This window comes from Terrapene carolina, unplaced genomic scaffold (genome assembly GCF_002925995.2).
Source record: "Terrapene carolina triunguis isolate 2854851 unplaced genomic scaffold, T_m_triunguis-2.0 Scaffold583, whole genome shotgun sequence".
NCBI classification, from domain to species: Eukaryota; Metazoa; Chordata; order Testudines; family Emydidae; genus Terrapene; species Terrapene triunguis.
In genome coordinates this window covers 369,499-393,553 of record NW_020664934.1, presented here as the reverse complement: position 1 = coordinate 393,553, position 24,055 = coordinate 369,499, and the positions used below count along the sequence as shown (strand labels likewise).

The window sequence follows — 24,055 nt, the reverse complement described above, 5'->3', positions numbered from 1 at the left end:
CCCAGCCAGAAGGCAGGGGCCTAGGATGTGGAGCACACGCTGGGTGATGTAAAGCAGGGGATTCTCCGGACAGCACTGGGGTGGGGAGGGAAGGAAAGGCAACCAAGACTGTGCCCCTCTCTCACCTGGCTTTATTCCCAGAGTCCATCAGGTCCTGGATGTCATTGTAGGAAGTGACAGCCAGCTTGGAGAGGTCCTCTACATAGGGACCCAGGAGGGGGTGCTCCCTTACCCTCAGGTTCCCCTTATTCTTGGGATTCAGCAGGTCCCGCACACGCTCACAATATATCTCCATGTAGCTCACCTAGGGGACAGAGCGCACAAAGTCTGTGTCTGACAATGGGGGGAGGGGCTCCCACATCACACAGGACACAGACCCAGTTGTCACCCATCCTGACACACCCAGTGTCTTGCTCTAGGAGCCGCCCCGTTCTAGGCAGTGATCGATTGATTCCAATGGCTGTGTTAGCGTGAATGAGGGCAGAGTGTGGCATAAGGGCCATGGGCAAACCCTGCCCAGCATGCAGCCAGCTTTCCTCCAGCCCTGTTGAGGCCCTGCATGCCTCACCTGCCAGTCTGCACAAGGGGCTACGGAAGTGCGAATGACTTTGTCTACACACCAGAGTTGCTTAGTTAGCTAAACTGGATTCTAAATAGGTTTGTTACTGAATTAAGCTGAACTGATATAAGGCACTTTTAAATCAGTCAGAGTTTCACCAAGATAATGTTGACTTCAACCCCATGTAGTTAAAGGGATGCCAGGGAAGGCAGGCCAGGCCTGGGTGAGGGTATGTATCCCGACAGCGATGTCAGATCCAGGGGTGGACCTGGAACCAGATCACAGCAGGACTGAGATCCCTGGAACCCGAGGGCTGCAGGCCAATGACTGCTGACCCATGAGAACAGCTGTAGCTCATTAGACCCCTCCCTGAACCCAGATGGGAGCAGGTCTCTGTGCAAGGGTACTAGGGCCTGGGAGTGACAGAGCAAGGAAGGCAGGTCTCCTCAAGGGCCTGAGCCTGGAGCTGCAGGTAGTATTACATGGGAGCTACTCTTTGGTTAATACACAGGGTAACTGACTCAGGGAAGGAGCAGGGCAGGCCCATGCAGCGGTGCTGGCAACGGCCCACCTTAACATATCATCCCTGTCTCCTCAATAGGCGCTCTCCCCGGCAGAACGCCCCCACTGTCAGCGGGAAGGGCCCCGTACCTCCACAGAATAGGACATGTTGTCATTCGTGGTGTCGTTGATTCGGGAGAAGAGGTCCTCGCACAGCTGCAGCAGACAAGGAGAGAAGGAGACATGGCTGCTCACATCCCACATAATGCAGCCAGAGTCATTGGGGGGAGAGCGGTGCCAGGGAAACAAGGATTCTTCCTTGTACCCCAGAAATGGGAGCAGCAGAAAGGCAGGCAGGCAGGAGGGGAGCCTGTTCTCTGTGCTCACTCACACCCTGTTCTGAGTGACTCTGAGCGACATGTAGATTAAGTGGCACAGCCAAAGGCACTGCCAGGCTGTGGATTTCAACTGCTTCAGCTCAGTGACGAATCAGACCTTTGTGGCCAGGTTAATGTCTGGTAGAACTCCCCTGCCTTGCGTGGAGTCAGAGCAGGAATCAGTCCGGCCAAAGCCTGCACTCGCTCACAGCCACTGGCTCTCGCAGGGCTGGAGAGATGTATATGAGGACACAGTATGACTCAGTCATTCAGCCCAAAGGTTTCCCAGCCACTCAGGCATCTCTGCTGAGAGCCTCCACCTATCTCACCTCTAGTTTCTGTGGACTGATGCTTTTACTGCCCCCTTCCTGTTCATGGCAGGTCTGGGATCTCCCTTGCTCTGCCCTGACCCTTTCCAGGAGCCCTAAAGGCGACTCCCCAGATGCTTGGTGGCCTCCAAGCAGCTCATACCTTCTGCATTGATTCCCATCCCAGGCTCCTAGCTTCACATCCCCTCCCAACTCTAACTTTCCAGCTGCCCTGAGTGGGAGAGAATCCAGGAGACCAGTAGCCATTCTTCCTCCCAGCCCTGCCCTTTGTCAAGTTCCAGGCAGCCAGTTCTGTGTCAATTTCCCATCTGGTTGGTAGCACCTGTGCTCGCTGGTGCCACAGCCTTGTTGACTCCTCAGTCCTTGCTGCCATCATCCTGCTCTCCCCCGGCAGGTAACTGCTTCCTGTCTCCTCGCTGGCACTCAGCAGCTATCAAGGCCCCATATGCAGGGGGCGACAGCCTTTCACCCACATGGGAACTATTCATCTGCCCTGCCCTCCATCCCCCAGCAGCCTCCTTCTCCTCCACACGCTCCCGGCTATGACCCGGCTATGAATATTCTTTGTTCACAGCCAGCAGCGTGCTCTCCCTCAGGTGGTGATAGTCTCTGTTACCTGTGGGATGATGCCTTGCTGATCCTTCTCCTGCCTCCCCATCATGGTGTAGGATTTGCCAGCGCCTGTCTGCCCATAGGCAAAGATACAGACGTTATAGCCCTCGAAGGCATGCTGCAACATTTCCTCCCCGATGTCCTGGTACACCTGCTTCTGAGATGCATAATTGATGTCTTCGGGCTGCGGGGAGGAGAAACCAGAGACAGAGGTCAGAAGGGAGGGAAGGTGTGAAAGAGAAAGTGGAAGGAAAGAAAACAAGAAAAATGGGAAACATCTGGCCCTCATTCTTCTTTCATTTGCACTGGTTTTATCTGGGTGCAATTCCATTCACCTCAATGGAGCAAAGTTACTCCTGTCCCATCCTAGTGCAAGTCAGAGGAGAATCAGAGCCTGCATTATTTTCTCATACTACTGTTGCTGAGTCACTCGTGTATCAAAACCAGAGGCACACTGGGGCATCCCTGGCAATGTTTCACCGACTGGGGAGGGGATCCTTTAACTTCCATAGTGTAGGGCCACCAAGGAAAACCTCTCAGCACCAGTCCCTTGGTGGCACTCCAATGCTGACATTGAGAGCTCTTGGCTTCCTGATCAAGGTACAGATAATGTGAATGGGGACGAGGGCTGCTCTGACGCACTTGGGGAATTGCTGGACAAGACTCCGCCTCACTAAAATTGTGACACATCTGTCTGAGGATCTGAAAAGCTGCCCAGCTCTGGGCTACATCAGAGAGGGAGCTGCCAGCAGGGCATTCTCCACAAGAATCCCTGGACTTTGCCATTCAGACCTCTCTGGCTCTCAGAGCCTGGGCACAGTGCATAGCCCCCTCCTTTTGGGCAGTGTGATGGGGCATCCACCCCACACTGGCCAGTAAGGGGTTAATAGAACCCTAGGGAGGCTGTGCAAAAAGCAGCCAATGGGAAAGGGGCTGTGAGGAGCAGCCAATCAGGGCCCAGCAAAGAGCCTCAGGGCAGAGCAGGGCTCAGTAGCTGCCTGGAACTTGAGGAGGGAGGACTGTATCTGGAGTAGGCTGCAACCCGACAGCATCATGGACAGAGCAGTGCAGGTAGGAACCCAGGGAGAAGAGAAGGAGCTCCGGACAGGCTGCTGAGGGTAGGAAGGTCCATGGCCATGGGGAAGTGGCCCAAGGAAATGCAGCGATAGCAGAGGAAAAGGAGTTGCAGGTGGACTGTTGAGAAGGAGTGACAGGGTGCAGAAGGCAGACAGGAGTGTTGGCCTTGAGCTAATCCCTAGAATGACCAGGGGGAGGCATCAGTCTGGTGGTGAGTGACGCGCTCTGTGACAGGCAGGCATTTGGGAAGGGGTAAGATTTGTATTTGGGGGTTTAGGGCTGGAGGGGAGATGGAAATTGCACTGCTGAGGGAAGCTGTTGGCTTGCTGCAGCCTAGCTGTGTCAGGTTGGATTACACAGATACCTATGCCTTGGGTGCCTAGAGCCTTTTCTGAGTTAGATGATTGAAATTGAAATAGATTGTTAAATAAGGGACTTGGCTCCAGTTGATGTGTCCTAGTAAAAAGCTTTCTCAGAAATGCTATCTGGTTTCTACCTCCAGTACAGCACACCTCCTTCCAGCCTTGTAGCTAACACATTTGAGGCTCTTTAGTGCCCACTGAGCACAGGGGACACAGTGAGGAACCAGGAACACAGCTGGGCAAAGAATTCACAACAGCTAGTCAGATTTCAGGGCTAGTTGTGTGTGAATTGTCTGGGAGCAGACTGTTACTGTGTCTCAGGTTGGTCTGTTATGTGAAATTACTGAAACACTTCACATGAATTACTTTCAACCTGTAGCTTTTTTGGGAGCATTTTGTTGCAAGTAATGAAAATTCAAGCTGTGATTGGTCACCTATATTCCTACTTCATGCTGTGACTGGTCTCTGTGTTTCTGCTTTCTGAGTGGAGGAATGGAATGGATAGATGCCAGTTTCCTGGAAGCAATGCTCATAGACAGACAATAAAAATGAGCTTCCAGCCACTATTCATGTTTCAGTGAATACCCTTGCCAGGGAACTCCTTGGCTAAAACGATTGTGGAAAGCAAGTGCACAAAGGGCACAAACACAGCTGAAGAACAATTATTTAGTGAATGTATTCATGGCACAGGACTTTTCACTGCATTCCCTTGGCCCTAGCTGTGCAGCTGGGTTACATTGTCATGGGATTACCACAGATCATTTTTTAGCTTAGATCAGCAGTTCTCGACCTTTTCCACCCTGTGACCTGAGTCACAACAGAAAACAGTATCAGGATGCTGCTGCTACCTATAGTTCTGGGAACCTGCTCCCATCTAGCCATAATGAAAGGGCTTGTGTCCCCGCCCTCAGACCTGTTTGCAAACCCACGGCTTGGGTTCTTTCACAGTGGCTGGAAGGGGGAAGGGTGACCAGCCCTGGTGCGCCACCCAGTGGTTGATTTGGGACCACATCAGCTAAGTCATCTCGTAAGGAGGTGAACCCTAAAGTACAATGGTCAAGGAGACTGCCCCCTCTTTCACAGCTGGCAGTCCTTATATCAAAACCTTTGGATCACTCCATTCCATCTGACCCCAGCTTCTTAACAAACTCCCCATTGCAAAAGGGCCTCAAAGCAGGAAAATCCACCTGGAACAGCAGGTTTCCACTTACCGTGGTGTGAGACCAATAGGAATAGTCAAAGCTGAAGCTTTTGGGCGTCTCTTTGGGCTGCTTTGGGTTAACGATGGCTAGAAAGAAACAGATAGATACAAACACACTGTAGACGAGCTGTCAGCATTTGGCCACCCTCATTAGCAATCAAACCTTTCTGGAGACACCTGCCATAAAGAACTGGAAATGAACAGCACAGCAAGTCATGGAGATGGAGCTTGTTTGCCTCTAGATAACTGGCTTACACCAGCATTAGAAGGCTGCTGCTGCCATCTGATGGCTGGGTGTGGTTAAAGGAGTTAGAATCATAGAATATCAGGGTTAGAAGGGACCGCAGGAGGTCATCTAGTCCAACCCCCTGCTCAAAACAGGTCCAATCCCCAGACAGGTTTTTGCCCCAGATCCCTAAATGGCCCTCTCAAGGATTGAACTCACAACCCTGGGTTTAGCAAGCCAATGCTCAAACCACTGAGCTATCCCTCCCCCCCGAGTTGATGGTCTCAGTCCAGTTCTCAGTGTCCACATGACAAAACCGCCACCAAATCCCTTTTTGGCACTCTTAGCAGAAGGGCCAGGCACTGAACAGGCATGGAAACTGGACCACTGTTCCCCCTACAGATGGTCCCTACTAGCGAGGAGTGAGATGCAGGGGAAAGGCAGACAAATAGACAGTCCAATCTTCATCTGACTAGACTATGTTACAGGCTTACCTCTTTGCCGAGGTAAGCATTCAGAAGGGAGGCGGGTAGGCTGCTGAGTCGCAAGGAGAAAAAGCCTGGGTGTTCTTGGCTGGCTAGTTTGTTTCAAGTGCAATAGGACTGGGGGTGGGGGAGAAGCAGGGATTTATTTTGATAGTAGGGAAATAATTGGGTAATCGTATATAATCAAATAATGGGGCATCATTTCAACCAGGAGTCCTGCTCAGGACAAGGTTTATTAATCAGTAATGGCTTCACTTAGCGAAGGCTTAGATGGTGGTATCTGCAGCTCCAGCAGGTATGGGATATTTCCCTGAAGCTGTGACTGATGGGAGGGGGTGGGGACTGGCTAGAGCCAGACCTCGGTAAGCAGTCTGATGCAATTCCCGTGCAGGATGTCCACACCCCTGCCAGTTGGACGGGGAAAGTGCTGGCATATACCGGGCTGCAGATGCATGGAAATACAAATACTGCCTCCTGCTGTGATTCTCCAACACGCAGCCGAGAAACGCCATGAAGAGCCCATGTAGCCTGGGGCCCTCCAAATACGCCCAGAACCCCTCATTCATCTCATACTACACAAAGGCCTGCGGATCACAGCAGCCACCTGGCTGACTAGAACTGCCTCCAGAGTCCATAACCACTGCTTGTGAGCTGGCCGGAGCTGGGGCTGCAGAGCAATGCAAACATCAGCTGAGCCACTGGTGCTGGGCATGCTGCTGCAGAGCACTCCCTCCTCTGATCCATGCCCCTGCCAGCCAATGGAGCAAGAAAACAACTCCGTCACTCTTGGGTGGGTGGGTGGAGCACTATGGTCTCAGCAGCATAGAGAAGTCTAAAGGACACTGGTGTGATCTGGGCTCCTCAGAGCCTAAAGTGAGAGCATAGGAGCCCACCTTTAACCCTTTGTCATCAGCCGCTGCAGACTGAGCTTTGAGGCTGCCCTGCTGGAACCTCCAAGGCAGCAATGAGAATACAGGTCCCTGCTCTCAGCCTGGGGAGGAGCTGTTCACCCCAGACCTGGATGTGACCCCCAAGCTGTTAAACATCATTAACAGATAGAAAAGGCAGGGTGGGGGAACACATCCGTTCCCAGGGACAGCCATAGAGCCAGCTCTGCTGAGTCAACCATCTGCCAGGGACAGTAAATCACATACTATCATCGTTGTAAACCAGCCACCCTTCCCTACACGCCATGCAGCGGCCATGACTCATCACCTTCTCAGCCATGCTGCCCGGTTCTGGCTTCCTACAGCCCAGTAACCTGCCTTACCCATTGTGTGTGTTGCCGGTGCTATGATCACTCCGGCACATCACTTCAATGCAGCCAGCAGGCCTAGCAGGGCATCCCAGCCCCAGCAGCCGTAGGGGTGTCACGGGCCCAAGGACTCCCTCCCCCAGGGGGTCCCACGGGGAGGCAAATTAGCATTGTATGTTGCTAACACGGTTGCAAGCATCGCAAGGCATTTCGGGGGCGGGTCAAAGGTGTGTGAGTGTAAAGTGGAAGATTCCTTTACAGGTTGCAAAAGGCCAAAGGGGGGGGGGGGGAGGAAGAGAACAGGTTAACTTGACACTTCAGCTAGCTCCGTCTGAAGATAAGACGCTGACCCTGGTCCAAGGTCATGAGCTCGACGAGAAATCTGCAGCTGCCCACCCGTGAGAAGGGGAGAACTAAGTTGAGCAAGGCTGCAGAGATTGCAGTGAGAACAGTGAGAGCGAATGAGATGGCGAAGGCCAACCGGGGGGAAAACAAAGTCTCTGGAGCAGGTGTGTTTTGGGAAAGCCATGGAGGCCACAGTGAGTCGGTTTGGACTGGCACCAGGAACAGAGGGCCCTAAACAAAAACACCCCCAAAAGAACCCAGGACTAAAAACCCTCCCAAGTGCCAAAGCAAGTCAGAGATCACAGCGGACCCTGGATGACCTATGCATGGGACAAGAACTCCCGTCCCCCCCCACTTCTTCTTACATTACACCCAGGCTTGACCAGCCTCGTTTCGTGCGTGTGTGAGTATGAAAGTGGGTTAGGGCTGGGGTACTAACGCTTTCTTGCTTCCTTTGAGTGACGTGGGAGCAGTCCCAACACTCACCGCCGTTATTTTATTATTTTATTAATAAAGCTTTAAAACTTAGACACTTGGGGCTGGTCCACACTGGGGCAGGGGATCGATATAGGAAACACAACTTCAGCTACGAGAATAGCGTAGCTGAAGTTGACGTTTCCTATATCGAACTAAAAGTACTTACTTCGGGTCCACGCGGCGCAGGCAGGCTCCCCCGTCGACAGCGCTTCCTCCTCTCGGCGAGCAGGAGTTCTGCAGTCGACGGGGGAGCGCTTCTGGGATCGATCTATCGCGTCCAGATGAGATGTGATAAATCGATCCCAGAAGATCGATCTCTACCCACTGAATTAGGCGGGTAGTGTGGACCAGCCCTAAGTATGCTCTGTCATCTCCTCCCCTAAAGATCCTGCGGCCTCAGCCTGATTACCTGACGCCTCAGGCAGATTGGTAACATAAATCTGTCACAGTTTTGATGGAGAATTGCGGAGGGGGTCCCTGCAGAGCGCACCAACTGCTTTGCCCTTGGTATTTCATGTTTGCTCTGTCCAGCACTGTTGGTATTCCATGTTGAGGATTTTATGATTAAAGGTGTGCCCACTCTCAGCCTCAGTAGGTCTGAGAACCGGAGAGAAGTTTAGCATTCCTCTCTCCACCCCGGTTGGCGGGGGTAGGGTGCAGGTGGATATACCCCCGGGTTGTACAAGTCCCGGGTAATGGGAGGAGGACTCAGGCAGTCTCGCTCCACGCATATAATCCTCGGTGCATACATCCTCAGCCGTAGCATGCCTGAGTTGAAGAGGAGAACATAGGGTGTCTCGCTCTGCCCAGGAAGGGTTTTTGGTGTATGGACCCTCAGTGGTATTGGACCGAGTAATACGGAGGGAGGCTTAGCATCTCTCCCTCGGGCCCAGGGGGCGTGAACATTGTAAGCCCCGGTGCCGGTCAGTGTGGGCAGAGTGAAATCTCAAGTAATTAAAAACACCTTAAAAGTGGTACTAACGGATTGTGATAACATGTTCAGGAAACAGAAGGGTACAGCTGCGAACTCGGGAGTCCCGCAGTCATGGGCGATGGCATCAACAATGGGTTCAAGGCTGGACGCACAGGCATTATGGAGCGCGGACACGGTAGTCCGGCTGCCCAGCCCGCTGGTGTCACGGGAGGCAGGTGGACCTGATGCCCGAGCCATGGGGGAGGCAGCAAAGAGGGACAGAACTCTGCTGCCTCTTTCAAAGGGGGGTGAGGACCTCTCACGGCTGGAGAGGGTTCTCACCAAGGCGGGATACAATCCCTGGGGTTCCGTGTAAAAAAAGCAAAAGGGTAAAAAGCTAGGGGCCGCTGTGGGAGTAATTTGAACTGCAGCAGCCATGTGGTATCAAATGTTGTCAGGACAGAAAGAGGAGTTGGGGAGAAGGGAGGAGGTGTGTACCCGACAGCTGGTGGAAATTGAGCAACTGAAAGCGCAGATTACTAACCAGGCTGCAACCCAAGCCTATGCCCAGGACAAGTTGCAAGCCTTGAGACAGGACTTCCAGGCGGAAAAGGCAGAACGCACCCACCTGGAAGCACTGGCTAAGCAAATACCAGTCCTTCAGGGACTAGTCAAAGACTTGACTATTCGTGCTCAGCATAAGCCATGAAGGCAGTGTGCTCGCCATGAAAAGGAAATTGAACAGTTAAAATGTCAATTGGCCGTGCATTCGGTCCAGGTGGCAAGCCTCACGGGGAATGATTCGGGTGAACCTTGTGAGGATCCTCGATTTTGGGCGGAACCTTGTTGCACCCCTATAACGGCCCTCATTAAAACCGAGAGGTCCAGCGGGTGAAGGGGGAGAAGGTCATATGTACGGCACCCCCAACTACAAGGAGAGCACCCCGTGGGGTGATTATGAAGAGGAAAGGAGAGATGGGGGCTAGTTAAGGAGCCCACCCTCCTTGCTAAATTGGTAGTGGAACAAAGCCTGTGCCCATGGAAAGGGACGGTTCAATGAGAAAAACAGGATCGGGCCCAGATAAGCAGGCAGACAACAAATAAAGAAATTGGAAAACAGGTTGGAAGCCTTGAGGGCATAGTGGCAGGAGTAAGGAAAGGAGTACATACAGATATGGGGAATTTAAATCTCTGAAATAGTACTTGGAATGGTAAAATCTAAGTTGATTACAGTGTCATTTTGGAAGATAAGCAAGTGATTTAAGGAAAGAGAGTGAAAAGTTAACTCTGCAGAGGCTGGAGGGAATTAAACAGTTAAATGTTGTAAAAGTGTTAGAGAAAAAGAGAATTCTTGGTTTCTTTGCAGCTATTCTGGAGGAAAATGGGCCCTTTTCCAAAGGAATGTCTGTAAATAATCCAGGCAAAAAAGCTATCTAATGGAAATCATTTGACTATGGACAATTTAGTACTCAAATTTGTTAAAAGAACATAAGGAGGTTCTACTGGTACTTAACTGCCCAAAATGTATAAAGGGGATGTAATCTATATACATCTATGTAAAAACAAAGAAATGTAAAAGGAATGTGCATTTTCCCCAGTATATGTGCGGTGTATATTATAAAAAAAGGTAAAAAAATGCAAACCTACCATGATACTTAATTAAAATCCTATAAGGGCTCCAAAGGAAGCCACAAAAGGTTGTGTTTTCCTTTTTAAATCACTGTGTGTTTTAAAAGCAAAAGTTAAAAGTAATCAGAACTCTGGTGAAAATTGATTGTGTCCCTTTTAAGACAGAGTCGCTGAGCTGCTAATGGCTTTGAATCCAAAAGCAATCCAGAAAGTGTTTGTGTTAATGCAAATTACCTAATAAAGATAGAAGCCATTAAAACCTGGCCTGCCTATAAAACAAACACCAAAAAATATGGGGGTAATTCCTCTGTTTTGCCTGCAATCAGCAAGGGTATTTATATATAAAAAATATTTTAAGCAAAAATCTGCCACCCCCAAAGGGGTAGAAACATGGGAATGCTGGTTGAAGAAGTGCGTGTTACAGATAGCTCCAAAGTCAGTGTGGTCTGTGGCCATCCTGATCTCTCTGGGAAGTGAGCTTCGTAGCCACATGGAGATTCCTGGCCTGCCCCCGAGCAAGGCCTGCTGTGTGTGCACATGGGGTTTCCCTCTGGAGGCTGGCAGGGCTATTGGCTGGGCAGAGTGAGGCTGTCATGGAGGGTCATCATTACACAGGGTGGGGTAGTCCCTCGAGCTACTTGGCCCAGGGCCATGGAGGGCTCTCAAGAGGAGTTTGACCTGCTATTCAGTGGCAAACCACTGCAGAGAGTGTGGTGGAGCCCTGGAGCAAAGCCTGCGTCACTGAGCACACACTCGCCTGTGTTCCCAACCAGCTGCAGTTATTCTGAGGTCAGCGGTTGCACACCTAGGCATGGAGGACCCCAGTCACCAGGCTCAGAGGAGGTGACTGCATGGATCACCAAGGCCAATTCTGCATCTGGCAAGAGGAGGAAGCAGAAGTCTCCCTGCCAGCTGCAGCTAGGGTAGGCTGGATTTTGCCGCTGGGGCTGTTGGGGTACCCAGAAGCAAAGAGGAATCCAGGTGGATACCCAAGCCACAGAATGACTTAGTGGTTATGCGGGGGGGGGGGGGCGTCTTAAAAGTGCTCCTCCCTCAGTCAGCCCAGCTTCGGCTTCAGCCACCTGCTGAGCTCTGGCAGACCCCTGGGCGGTGGTGCTATCAGTGTCTGATCAGGAGCGGATGCCCTGCTGGCAGTTTAGTCCACGCTGTCTCTCACTCTCCCCTAGGGGCTACCTAGAGAGACTGAACCAGGAAGAGGAGAGGATGGATCGCCATGGGACTCCACAGCTGAGCTCTCCCACTGCCACCGCAGGGCCCCGTGAGATTAACACATTGTGTTGAACTGCAGGAAAAACAGGAATCTACCTTCCCCTCCCCCCAGCTGAAAAGGACTTTTCCACAGAAATCAGAGAATGCATCATTTCTTTTTCCATCGCGTCCCCCCTTCCCCCCCCCCACAAATGTCTATTAGATCTTAAGAATCACATAAGCTTGGAGAGACAAGTCAGCAGCAAGCACGTGCCGAACGACCACAAGATCAGTTACTCGGCAAGTTTAAGCAACTTTCAAATGTCCTCCCAGAAGAAGCCGCCAGCGCAGAGTAGGAGATACAGGCAGCTCACGCGCCAAGCGGATCAGAGGGGTTCAGCTGGCTTCATTGTGTTACACAGGGTTGGCTCATCAGATCACAGAGCAAAAGGATAGCGAGGAGAAGGAGGGTACACACACCACACAAAGAGCCGCACAGGAAAGCGGTGATAATGGCCCTGATACAGACAGGGAGGAATGGGAAATGAAGAGAAGGCTGGATTGTGCCCATGGCACCCCCAAAAGCATTGCAGGGGGAGCACGGGTGCCGTGCCGGAGTCCCAGGGGAATTGCAGGGAGTCGTTCCTAGCCAGAGCATAGACCCAGCAGCTGCCCAGATTGGTGCAGAGGCGGAAAGAGGGACACCTCTGCACCGTCACCTTGATCCAGTTCAGCCAGCCAGCACCCCACAAGCAACAGGCCTGTGTTCCAGACACACTGCAGCTAGCTCCCTGACCAGGGCACCTCCTCGCACCCTGCTCCCCACTTCTTGAGCTCCAGCAACAACCTGGTCCACGGCAAACCAGCACAATGGTGACACCACACTGAAAACCCACTGGCTAATGCCAACAGTGTATCTGTCCTTCACCCACTCACCATCGCCCTTGGGCTCCAATAATCACTGAGATCATTCCAAAGTGCCCTGCATTTAGAACACAAGCTCTTCAGTTTGGATGGCCATGTCCCCTGCACAGGGAAGCCAGGCAGCTGGCAGCACATCCTGTGCTGCGCACATTCTTGATCTTGTGCCTCACCTCTGGCCTGGTCTGTAGCAGTGAAATCACACAGCACACAATTGGTCTGAACTGAAGAAGCACTCCAGTGCCCAGGACTCCCACTGACTTCACACATTAACCAAGGCAAGTGTCATTTCAAGCTCTGTTCTGGGATGTGTATCTGACACCAAGCAGGGGTTGTGCGTGTTGAGTGCTTCCAGGATCAGACTTTAGTCTGGGATTTTCAAAGAAGATTTTCACAGGGAGTCAAGTGACCAATTCCCATGGATCTGCACACCTAACTACCTTAGGCTCCTTTGTAAATCAAGCCTGATGTCTACAGGCTGGCAGTGCTACTATTACTTATCCAGGTGTTAGAATCATAGAAGATTAGGGTTGGAAGAGACCTCAGGAGGCCATCTAGTCCAACCCCCTGCTCAAAGCAGGACCAACACCAACTAAATCATCCCAGCCAAGGCTTTGTCAAGCCGGACCCTAAAACCTCTAAAGATGGAGATTCCACCACTTTCCTAGGTAACTCATTCCAGTGCTTCACAACCCTCCTAGTGAAATAGTTTTTCCTGATATCCAACCTAGATCTAACCCACTGCAACTTGAGACCATTGCTTCTTGTTCTGTCATCTGCCACCACTGGGAACAGTCTAGCTCCATCCTCTTTGGAACCCCCGCCCCCTTCAGATAGTTGAAGGCTGCTATCAAATCCCCCCTCACTCCTCTCTTCTGCAGACTAAATAAGCCCAGTTCCCTCAGCCACTCCTCGTAAGTCATGTGTCCCAGCCCCCTAATCATTTTTGTTGCCCTCCGCTGGACTCTCGCCAATTTGTTCACATCCTTTCTGTAGTGGGGGGCCCAAAACTGGACGCAAAACTGGACTCCAGATGTGGCCTCACCAGTGCCCAATAGCGGGGAATAATCACTTCCCTCTATCTGCTGGCAATGCTCCTACTAATGCAGCCCAACATGCCGTTAGCCTTCTTGGCAACAAGGGCACACTGTTGACTCATCTCCAGCTTCTCGTCCACTGTAATCCCCAGGTCCTTTTCTGCAGAACTACCGCTTAGCCAGTCAGTCCCCAGCCTGTAGCAGTGCCTGGGATTCTTCCGTCCTAAGTGCAGGACTCTGCACTTGTCCTTGTTCAACCTCATCAGATTTCTTTAGACCAATCCTCCAATTTGATTAGTTCACTCTGGACCCTATCCCTACCCTCCAGCGTATCTACTTCTCCCCGCAGGTTAGTGTCATCCGCAAACTTGCTGAGGGTGCAATCCATCCCATCATCCAGATCATTAATGAAGATGTTGAACAAAACCAGCCCCAGGACAGACCCGTGGGGCACTCTGCTTGATATTCCAATCCACCTCCCAATAACTTCATAAATATCTCCAATTCAACAGGTTCATCAATATTTGGAGGATTTTTCTGCCATGCTGTATTAGGAGAGGAACATCACCAGACAGACATTTAAATTGTTTTATTTAACTAAAACAACAATGTTATGTATTCTGGATTTTTTTCTTCAATAGCAAACATAATATTTTAACAAAACAAGCGTATGAATTTTTGAATTTAGTTAAACATTCAAGTTTTTTTTTAAACCAGGTTTGTTTTTATTAAAATTGTTTTTAACTAAAATAGTTAAATGAAATTAAAAAAAAAAATTAAATCGACTATGTCAGCCAGCTCAACATGAGAAACTTAAAATATTGCCTTCTGTAGCTAACTCAGTCGTCTTCACCTTCATTTTCCTGTTTGTTCATAATCTGGAAAAGAAAAACAAGCTTTCCTGCTTTTTCAGGTCCCAAACGATTTCTCAGTTTGGAATGAATTAGTCCAAAGGAAGAAAATATTCTTTCTACACTGGCAGAAGAAGCTATTGCTGTTAAAAGTGAGATTATCACTTCAACAGTCTCTGAATCCAAGTGCTTAAGTGACTTCCACCAGTTCACGGGTGTGACTTTCTTCAAAACATCATCAGCAAACATATATTTCTTGAATGGTTCACCCTTAGCTCTAAAGTTTATTATAGTTGGCATTATGGAGGGATGTTTGCTAGATGTCCATGTCATAGCCAACTCCTCTTGTCCAGCAATTAAGGTTTGACCCTGGTACCGAGTATTGAGAGTATTTGCAAGAAAATGAGCTACAGATATTGCTTGTCCCATTTGTTTTTTAATGCTTGTAATTTAACTCTGTCATTGCATATTTCTCTTTTTAAGATATCTCACTCAATTTCTTCCAAATTTCAACAGCGTCAGCAATAAAACAGCTATTTCTTTGCATTTTGTTCAAGGCTACAGAAATAGGCTTCAGGGTACTCTGCATCTGTTCAACATTTCTCTTAAGCCCAATGTTGAGAACTTTAGCTGTGACAGTGCCATTTATTTTTTCACAATTTTGTTCACAAACTGTCATCAGATTAGGCCAGTTTTTGATATAGTGCTCAAAACAGTCCACTATTGAGTTCCGTCACACGTCTTGTGGGAGAGTTAGCTTGGTTCCTCTCACTTTTTTCAGAGCAGCTGCTGCAAAGTGGTTTTTAAGGAAGTATTTTGCAATTTCAACAACATTAGCCTTTATTTCTGGAACACTGAAGTCTTTGGCTAAGAGGTGCATCAAATGAGCACTGCAACTGTATGTTATTAGCTTGGGACTCTCTTCATTCTCTTCTAAATTTCTTCTTATCTTGAATACATTGTCTGTGACCAAGCTGCGTATTAGACATTTTAATTTTTTTTTCAGTTTGTGATAGCTTTTACTGCTACTTCTTGTAAGTATTCTGCTGTCTGTGCAGTTCCTGATGTATCAATTGTTTCTGTAAGGAAGACATTCCCTTCTTCTGTTGTCACACAAGCACGTACAACAGGATTATTGTGGATTACCCATCAATGCTCAGGTTAACAATTTCATCCTCTAGACCTTTTACACACTGCTCAATTTCTCTTTCATACACTTTATCCAGCAATTTGCCTGTGACATCTGCTCTGTTGAGTGGACTGTATCCTGGTCTTAATGACCGAACCATGTTAATGAAGTGTAGGTTCTCAATCATACGGAAAGGAGAGTTTGTTGCATAAACAAACTGGGCAAGTTTTTCATCAATTACCTCTTTTTGTAATCTGCTGGTTCTTATCACAAACTTATCTATGGTTGTTTCTGGATGATAGAGATTTTTTTTTTCTTTTTGCTATAGGTGATATACTGTGGCTATGTGCCATACATGATGTGACTGAAACACTGTCATTGGCAGATAACTCTGAAACTATAGAAAATGGTGGTGATCTTGAAGGTGGATAGTCTTCAGAATCCTGTATGTTGAGGATGGATTCTCCTAAACAAAATAAGTCAATGAAGTTATTTAATTATTATTACCATACTGCTCATTTAGTATTACTCATTGCATTCACTGACACTCAGTACTACTTTAAAGGTGAAATTGTAAAAGGAAGATCTGCCTATTTCAGCTATTTATTTTTTATCACAACTGCATCTAAAATGTTAGTACCATAGAGTAACAACTATATTTTTTTTGCTCAAACATGAGAATTCAAGAATAGTCCAGAAGGAAGAAGACAGGCAGTCCTTAAGAAAGAAGTATGAAATAAAAAAGTTGACCAACCTGAAGATCCTGCATGTTCAGACATGTTGCTTTCATCATCTTCAACGCAGCTTCCTCCTGAGAAGGAACACTTCTCATGATGTTGTTTCATTCGGGCAACCAGGCCTTGCATTTCTTTGTTGCACTGTTTGCATTTTGCATGCATGCCTGTCTTACCCACAGGTAGAGGAACTTCATTAAAATATTCCCAAACTGGATCTCTTTTACGGCCTGCTGCCATTATAGGTTTTCCCTTCTAGTGAAAGAATGGTATGATAGATCTCAAATCAATGAAGGCTACACTCAGAAAGACCTCAAGACTTCTGGAATATGCTGCTCAAACAGTTTCAATTTTGTTTCTACTGCCTGTCCCTCCCTTCTTACATTTATCTCCAGACTTCTTGTCCAGATCTATTCCGCCCAAACAATCTTCTACTCATTGAACTTTTTGAAACTTTGCACTTTTAGAGAGAGGTAAGGGATTGACTCTGTGTACACAAATTTGCAGAGTGACAATAGGGCTGAGGTCTGTTATTTCTCACCTCTATACATTATTTATTTATTTATTTAAAACATTTTTGCTGTTAACAAGCATGTTATCTCTGGAGACACAAATCCACAGTTTGAGAACTGCAAAACTAAGCATCTCTGATGATATCTTCTAGATCAGTGATTCTTAACCTGGGGTGCATGCACCCCTTGGGGGTGTGAGATGCCCATTCTGGGGGTGCAAGACATGCCAGATTTTTTTAGAAGGTAAATCATCAAAAACACAAATTAAGCACAGGCACATAAGTACAACTACTTTGTTTCATCAAACCTATGTATTTATTAACATTACACATTTTTTACAATTACTTGGTTAAATTTTAACTGTGAAATTAAAATAAATATATAATTCTTTCTCTTTCATTCTATAGTTATGATATATCTAGGTTTAAAGAACTGACCTACTTCAACAATTTTTGATAAGGGGTGCGAGAACATATTTTTGAGAACCAATGCTGCAAGCAACAAGGACACTCTGAAGACTCACAGAGGAGACTGGCCCAGGTTTCAAGGGTGAAACCTATGTATTATGAACTGCAATATCCAGTGGGGTGAGGAAAAAGTCCAGTTAAGTCAACGGAAAGGCTCCCATTGACTCCAATGGGCTTTGGATCAAGTCCCTATTGCCTATGTCTATGAATGACCCTTCTCTGAAATCTGCCCTCTCTCTAGCCATTCTGTCCCTAAAGCAGCAACAGACTGAATCCCCAGGCCAGAGTTTCATATGACTCCTTTAACCTCCTTGCTGCCTGAGCCAGGATTCACTTTGGGCTTACCAACTTCATCAGCTTTACCAGTGGGAGTCACAGATCCACTAGCACCAGTGGCATACACAGTCTAAAAGAGGCAGAAAGAGAGAGGATATCCATGAAGACAGAGCTATGGAAACAGATGAGCCTGCAGGATTCATAAGAGGGGAGCACAGAGTTAGAAAAAACCCTCCAATTTATTATGTCCCCAGAAATGTCATCCAAGAGTCTCAGCTGTGCTGCCGTAAGAGCCACCAGCTTTCACTGATTTAAGCAGCAGGAGATAGCAGATTTGATGCATGCAGCTACTAATTACCAACAATTCTGTGCTGCATGCAGATGATGCCCAGCACAGACTCCTGCCGGGCTCTTTCCAGCCAGACCAGTGAGCAAGCAATAGAGACCAGTGGGGGAGGAGCAACCCCTTCCCTTTGGTAGCACCCCTTCCAGCTCTTCTTCAGAGATCAGTCCCCACAGGGGCTCTGCAGAAAGGAAGTCAGAATGCAGTATTTCTGGCCCCTCTGCTTCCCTGCCCTGCTGTGAAAAGAGGCAATACAATGTTGGTCAAACCTGCTTCTTTGGGCTTCTAGGGGAGGGGGATTTTTCAGATGCTCAAAACCACTTCTAAATATTATTTCGGGGTGGTCTTGGGCTGAGGGTCCCCCAGGTTTAGGGTGACAGTATGTCCCTGAAAGCTGCAAATGTCCCTGTATCTCTGGTGGCTTTGCAAAAACTGGTCGTTTGTCCTGGCTTCTGTAACCCCCTACAGAATGGCCACCGGCCAGTGAAACTGACAGCAGGCTGACATTCACCTCAAAGACTACCTGCCAACTAACCTGGAATATGCTGCCACCCTGCCCTTCCTCCCAAGGCCTCCAAGTGAGTCCTCAAGCCGGCCACTCAAATCCAAATGGAGCTCAGAGGCTCACTGTGACTCTGAACTGTGATGCAGACAGACAGGATACTGGGAGCCCAGCACACAAGATGTAGATGGCACCTGAGCAAGCCTGCACTGGTGTCTGCCCTTCTCCTTACCTTCCCATTGTCACTGGTCTGCACTAGGAGCCTGGCTCAGAACAGCACTTAGGCATGTGCTCAACGTTAAGCAGTTGGGTAGTCCCAATGGGACTTGAAATTAAATATCTATTTAAGGGCTTTGCTGAAACGGATGGCGTTTGCTCCAGGCGTGCTTTAAGACTCTGCTGAATAAGGGTTGAAATTCACTTGCTGGCAGGAATATATTAGTGTAGTAACTAAAAAACAAGCCCTGAATTTATTTAATGTCCATTTTCCCCCCAAATGGCAAAGAGAACAAGAGATTGGGGGCAAGGACATGGAAGTTGCAGGCTTTTCCATACACCAGTGTGTGCAGGTCGGGGCGTGTTGATAGGCAGCATTACTCAGTCAGCCTCTCATACATGGAGGAAGGATTTGGTGTTAATTAATAAACAAGAAGTTGCTCTCATGGCAAAAAGGGGTCAGAAGTAATATCTCCATAGCAACTACACATCATATATCAATCAGGCCACAAGCCGCTCATGAATTTACTCCTGAGGGAATTCTGCGCCAAAAAAATTAAAATTCTGTGCACGATATTTTAAAATTCTGCATACAGTAAAACCTCAGAGTTACAAATACCTCAGGAATGGAGGTTGTTCGTAACTGAACAAAATATTACGGTTGTTCTTTCAAAACTTTACAACTGAACATTGACTTAATACAGCTTTGAAACTTTACTATACAGAAGAAAAAATGCTGCTTTCCCTTTATTTTTAGTAGTTTACATTTAACAGTATTGTATTTGCATTTTTTCTTTTTTTGGGTCTCTTCTGCTGCCTGATTGCTTCTTTCCGGTTCCAAATGAGGTATGCGGTTGACTGGCCAGTTCAGAACTCTGAGGTTCTACTGTATTTTATTTCTCAATAAATAAATGTGGAGGCTCCAGCATGGCAATGGAGAGCACAGGCCACTGGCTGCACGGAGGTGGGAGATCACCCTGCAGCCCTCCCTTCTCCCCCACCCCAGCACATGGACTTGGCAGTGAGGCTGCACCTGACCCTGACACAGCCCAAGGGCCAGGCCTGCCCCACAAACACCCCGGGGCCCTGCCCCTCCATCAGGTGCACCAACATAGCAAACAGGAAGGACAGTCTTAAACGCACGCCCAGTCCTGGCCTCCAATCCAGGTGTGGGGCAAGCAGGCTCAGCCTGGCAGGATCCAAGTGTGTGTGTATGGGGGGGATCCAGGTTATGGGGTGAGAGGGTTCCTTCTGGGGCAATCTGGGTGCAGGCAGCTCGGTGGGTGGTCCAGGTGTGGGGGAGATCTAGATGCACAGGGGCCTGTTGGGGGGGTTCCAGGTGCAGAAGGAATGGGACTCTGCAGGGGAGTCCACATGAAGGTGGTTGGGGCTCAGCAGGGGGGCCTCTGGTTCTGGGGGCTGGGTGGGGCTGGGTGCGAGGGGCTCAGTGGGGGGGGGGCAGGTGGGGGGGGTGGGGGGGGGGGGGGGGTGCTCATCAGGGTGTGATCTAGGTGCAGGACTGGGGACCCAGATGCAGGGGGGAGGGGCTCAGTGGAGGTCTGAATGCAGGGGAGGTGGGACTTGGCCGAGGGTTGAGTCCAGGTGCAGGGGGGCTCCAGATTCAGGGGCTGAGGCTTGGTGGAGGGGTCTGGGGGAGGTCCAGATGCACGGGGCTTGGGTGGACAGGGGAGCAGTTCCCCGCACAGTGACCTCTCCCCCTGCAGTTGAGGCTCAATAGGGGCAGGAAGTGGGGGGGTGCAGAGCTTCCTGCAACTGGGGGAGGTTTCCAAGGGTGGGTCTGAACCGGCCCCAGCCACCTTTGCAGGGGAAAAGGAAGTCCCATCCTCCTCCTCCAAACCCAGCCCAGCTGGGACTAGCAGCTGAGCCCAGCACAGGGTAGCAGTCACCAGCCTGTGCGTCCACAGCCCCGCCCCCCACAGTGATTTACTTCTCTGCCGGCAGCATCGGGCACCCAAAATAACATGCCTGTGCTGCTGGGGAGGGGCGCATGACCACTCTTGCAGTTTCTCTTTGCTTCCCTGTCCAAAAGTCATTTTTCTGCAGGGAAGCAAAAAAATCTGCAGTGGACATGAATTCTGTGTGTGCACACAGTGGCACAGAATTCCCCCAGGAGTAATAAGTGGAGCTAGTCTAAGGAAAAGCTAAAATGTGTATCCTTGGTGAAATCCAAGATATAAACCCACAACGCCTGTGTGTTCATTTGGGAGGTCTAACATTCAGTCTGGGTATTTCTGTATCTCTAACTATGTACAAACTTTAAGCATGTGCTTAGGTCCCAGTGACTTCACCAGGCCTTCTCAAGGGATACATACCTCACACATCAAAGCTGGTGTCAATGCAATGTTAAGGTTACAGGTTTAAGCTCTCCCAGGTCAAGGGACTTGTTTTCAGCTGCTGTAAATCTGCACAGCTCAACTGATTTCTGGCCAGGAAATGCAAATTGTTGGGTCTTTGTAACCATCGAAACTTGCCCACATTGCACATTCAATGTAGGGCCCAATTCTGCCCTCAGATACCAGAGTGACAGGTACTGCACATGCATATCTGAAGGCAGAACTGGGCCTTCTGTATATTAAAGTTCAATTTAATTCACTGTACTTAGCAATGCAAAACATCCCACATGTCCAATTAACCCTGTTTAGTTTATCCAAGTACTTCTATACCATCAGCATGACAGTAGCTGAGTGCCTCCCGAAATGGATATGTTCAGGTTACCATGGTAACTTTCACTTTTGCATTTTCTGGCCTTTGAATGATCACAAATGAACGGACAGGGCAGTTTGTGACAGAGTGTGAATTGCAGTGCATTTGCCAACAGGGATTAAATGATTCAGGACACCATGATTTGGGACTAATGCATCCACAGTCTGCAGAAAGCTGATAAATCAGAGTGCTACGCTTGACTCTGATGAACAACTGACATCATGAGAACATGTAAAATGGCTAAAGCCCAGCTAACATCAGTGACTAAGAAGGAGGAAGTGCATGGCATAGCAAAGCCTCGCCATGCTTCAGGCAGCCAACCAATAAAGATCTAGGGTGAAATCCTGGCTCCACTGAAGTCAATGGGAGTTTTGCACAAATGTAGTGAACACAGAGGGTCTGCGGCAAAGGCAGGGAAAATGCACAGACCTGGGGAGCGGTCAGGACAAATGTCACACATATAAAAACCAGAGGTCGTGATGTAGCACTCAGCAAACCCAAAGGTGGCCATGGGGTGAATGAGTAACCACAATGCAGCACAGAAGGTGCTTCGGAGGAAGCCAGCAGTCAAACAATGGTTCCAGTGAGCACAATGGGCCATGAATAAACATAGGCTGGAAATCAGAAGGCAGCTCCTAACCATCAGAGTGCTGAGGTTCTGGCACTGCTTCCTGGGGAGGGCGGGGGGGCAAACAAACTCATTAGTTGAAAGATGGAGCTTGGTAAAGTAATGAAGGGGATTATATGAGGGGCTGCCTGTGATAGCAGGGGCCTGGACTCAATGACCCATGAGGTCCCTTCCCCCTCTCGGTCCCTATGGTCAGCTACAGCAGCCCAGCTGGCCTATGTGCTCACAGATGTTATCGCTGGGGAGATGCATGGCCAGTGAAGTTTCAACTGGATCAGGTGCACGAGTCAGCATAGTCCCCTTCAAAACTATTCAAACAGGCTTCAGGAAAACTGAAGGGCCTGGAGGCAGCCTGGGACAGTGCATGGGCAAAGGCAGGTGAAGGGAAGCCAAGTGATTGCAACTCTTCTGGATTCCAGATGGGTTCTTCCAGTCTCAGATAGTGGAGCTGGTCATAAAATGGAAAAGCAGCGTCACACAAAAATGGGGTGTGCAGTGTGGCTGTAGCCAGGTTGGTCCCAGGATATTAGAGAGAGAAGGTGGGTGAAGTACTCTCTTTTATTTTATCCAGTAAAAGAGAGTACCTCACCCACCTTGTCACACAAAAATGGTGACATTCTGAACCTGTTTCCATTTCACAGGGTTCTAAAGGCAGCAACTTCTCATTTTTTTCAGACCCTTTTCACAAAATATATTTTGAATTTCAAAATTTTAAATTTTTCATTTTTTCCCTCCCTCTCTCTCTCTCTCTTCTTTTTCCTCTTTGCCACTGAGCGGAGTAAAACGAATTATGTCCAGGGCTTAGGGGGGAAGGGGTTTAACCCCTTTTCTTTTTCCACTTTTTCATTTCCCTCTCTTCCTTTTTGCCATGGTGTAGCTTTTCAGAAGGCCCTCTGCTTTGGAAAGTTCACGAAGTGGCAGCTGCAAAGGTTCATTTTCCTTTTGCTGCTCAGTAGCTTTTCCAAAGCAGAGAGCGTTCTGAAAAGTTATGTCATGGTGGAAAGGGAAAAAAGGAAAAGGAAAAAAAAAAAAAAAAACCTACCCCTCCACTAGATACCACTCATCTTGATTTCCAGGAGCAAAGACATTGTGAGAACACGTGAAATGGCCAAGGCATTCAGTGGCAAAAGGTAACAAGGGGCAGAAAAGGGAGAAAAAGAAAATAATCTGATATTTCAAAAATTTGCATTTTGACAAAAAACAATTAACACCAAACTCCCAGTCTTTATTCAAGCCTAATTTAATGGTGTCCAATTTGCAAATTAATTCCAATTCAGCAGTCTCTCGTTGGAGTCTCTACGTAAAAGAATAAATGGACACAAATCAGACATCAAGAATTATAACATTCAAAAACCAGTTGGAGAACACTTCAACCTCCCTGGTCACTCAATTACAGACCTAAAAGCCGCAATATTACAACAAAAAAGCTTCAAAAACAGACTCCAACGAGAGACTGCTGAATTGGAATTAATTTGCAAATTGGACACCATTAAATTAGGCTTGAATAAAGACTGGGAGTGGACGGGCCATTACACAAAGTAAAACTATTTCCCCATGCTTATTTCCCCCCCCCCCCCACACACACACAGTTCCTCATATCTCCTTGTTAATTGCTGGAAATGGGCCATTTTCATTACCACTACAAACAGTTCTTTTTCTCTCCTGCTGATAAAAGCTCACCTTAACTGATCACTCTCCTTATAGTGTGTATGGGAACACCCATTGTTTCATGTTCTCTGTATATATATCTTCCTACTGTATTTTCCACTACATGCATCCGATGAAGTAGACTGTAGCCCACGAAAGTTTATGCTTAAATAAATTTGTTAGTCTCTAAGGTGCCACAAATACTCCTGTTCTTTCTGCGGATACAGACTAACACGGCTGCTACTCTGAAACATGTTAGCAAGGGGAAAGCCATGGCTCAGTCTGGCTTCTTTGGTGGCCTGGGATGGTGGCCTCACTCTGACTGGATTCAAGGAGACTAGTGGAAACAGCAGTGTGATGCTGTATGATTGAATATGACCATTTACATCACTGATATTACAACAAATCTTGTACAAAGTATGTCATGTAAGGTGTCAGTGGAAAAGTTACAATCTGTCAAATAGGATTATCCTGTTTATATGAATGTATCATTTTTGTATCTGAAGTTATG

General features: G+C 48.4%; 1 protein-coding gene across 3 annotated transcripts in view; it reads right to left on the bottom strand.

Annotated features, from left to right (window-relative positions):
- Positions 1-24,055, bottom strand: part of KIF1A (kinesin family member 1A) — a 162,351-nt gene that overhangs the window by 125,253 nt on the left and 13,043 nt on the right. For all 3 annotated transcript variants that reach the window (XM_029913322.1, XM_029913320.1, XM_029913321.1), the window contains exons 2-5: positions 5,029-5,105; positions 2,383-2,562; positions 1,211-1,276; positions 126-304 (exon numbers count right to left, since the gene is read on the bottom strand). In XM_029913322.1, coding sequence (XP_029769182.1) covers positions 126-304; positions 1,211-1,276; positions 2,383-2,562; positions 5,029-5,105 — 502 coding nt within the window. The remainder of the gene's footprint in view (positions 1-125; positions 305-1,210; positions 1,277-2,382; positions 2,563-5,028; positions 5,106-24,055) is intronic.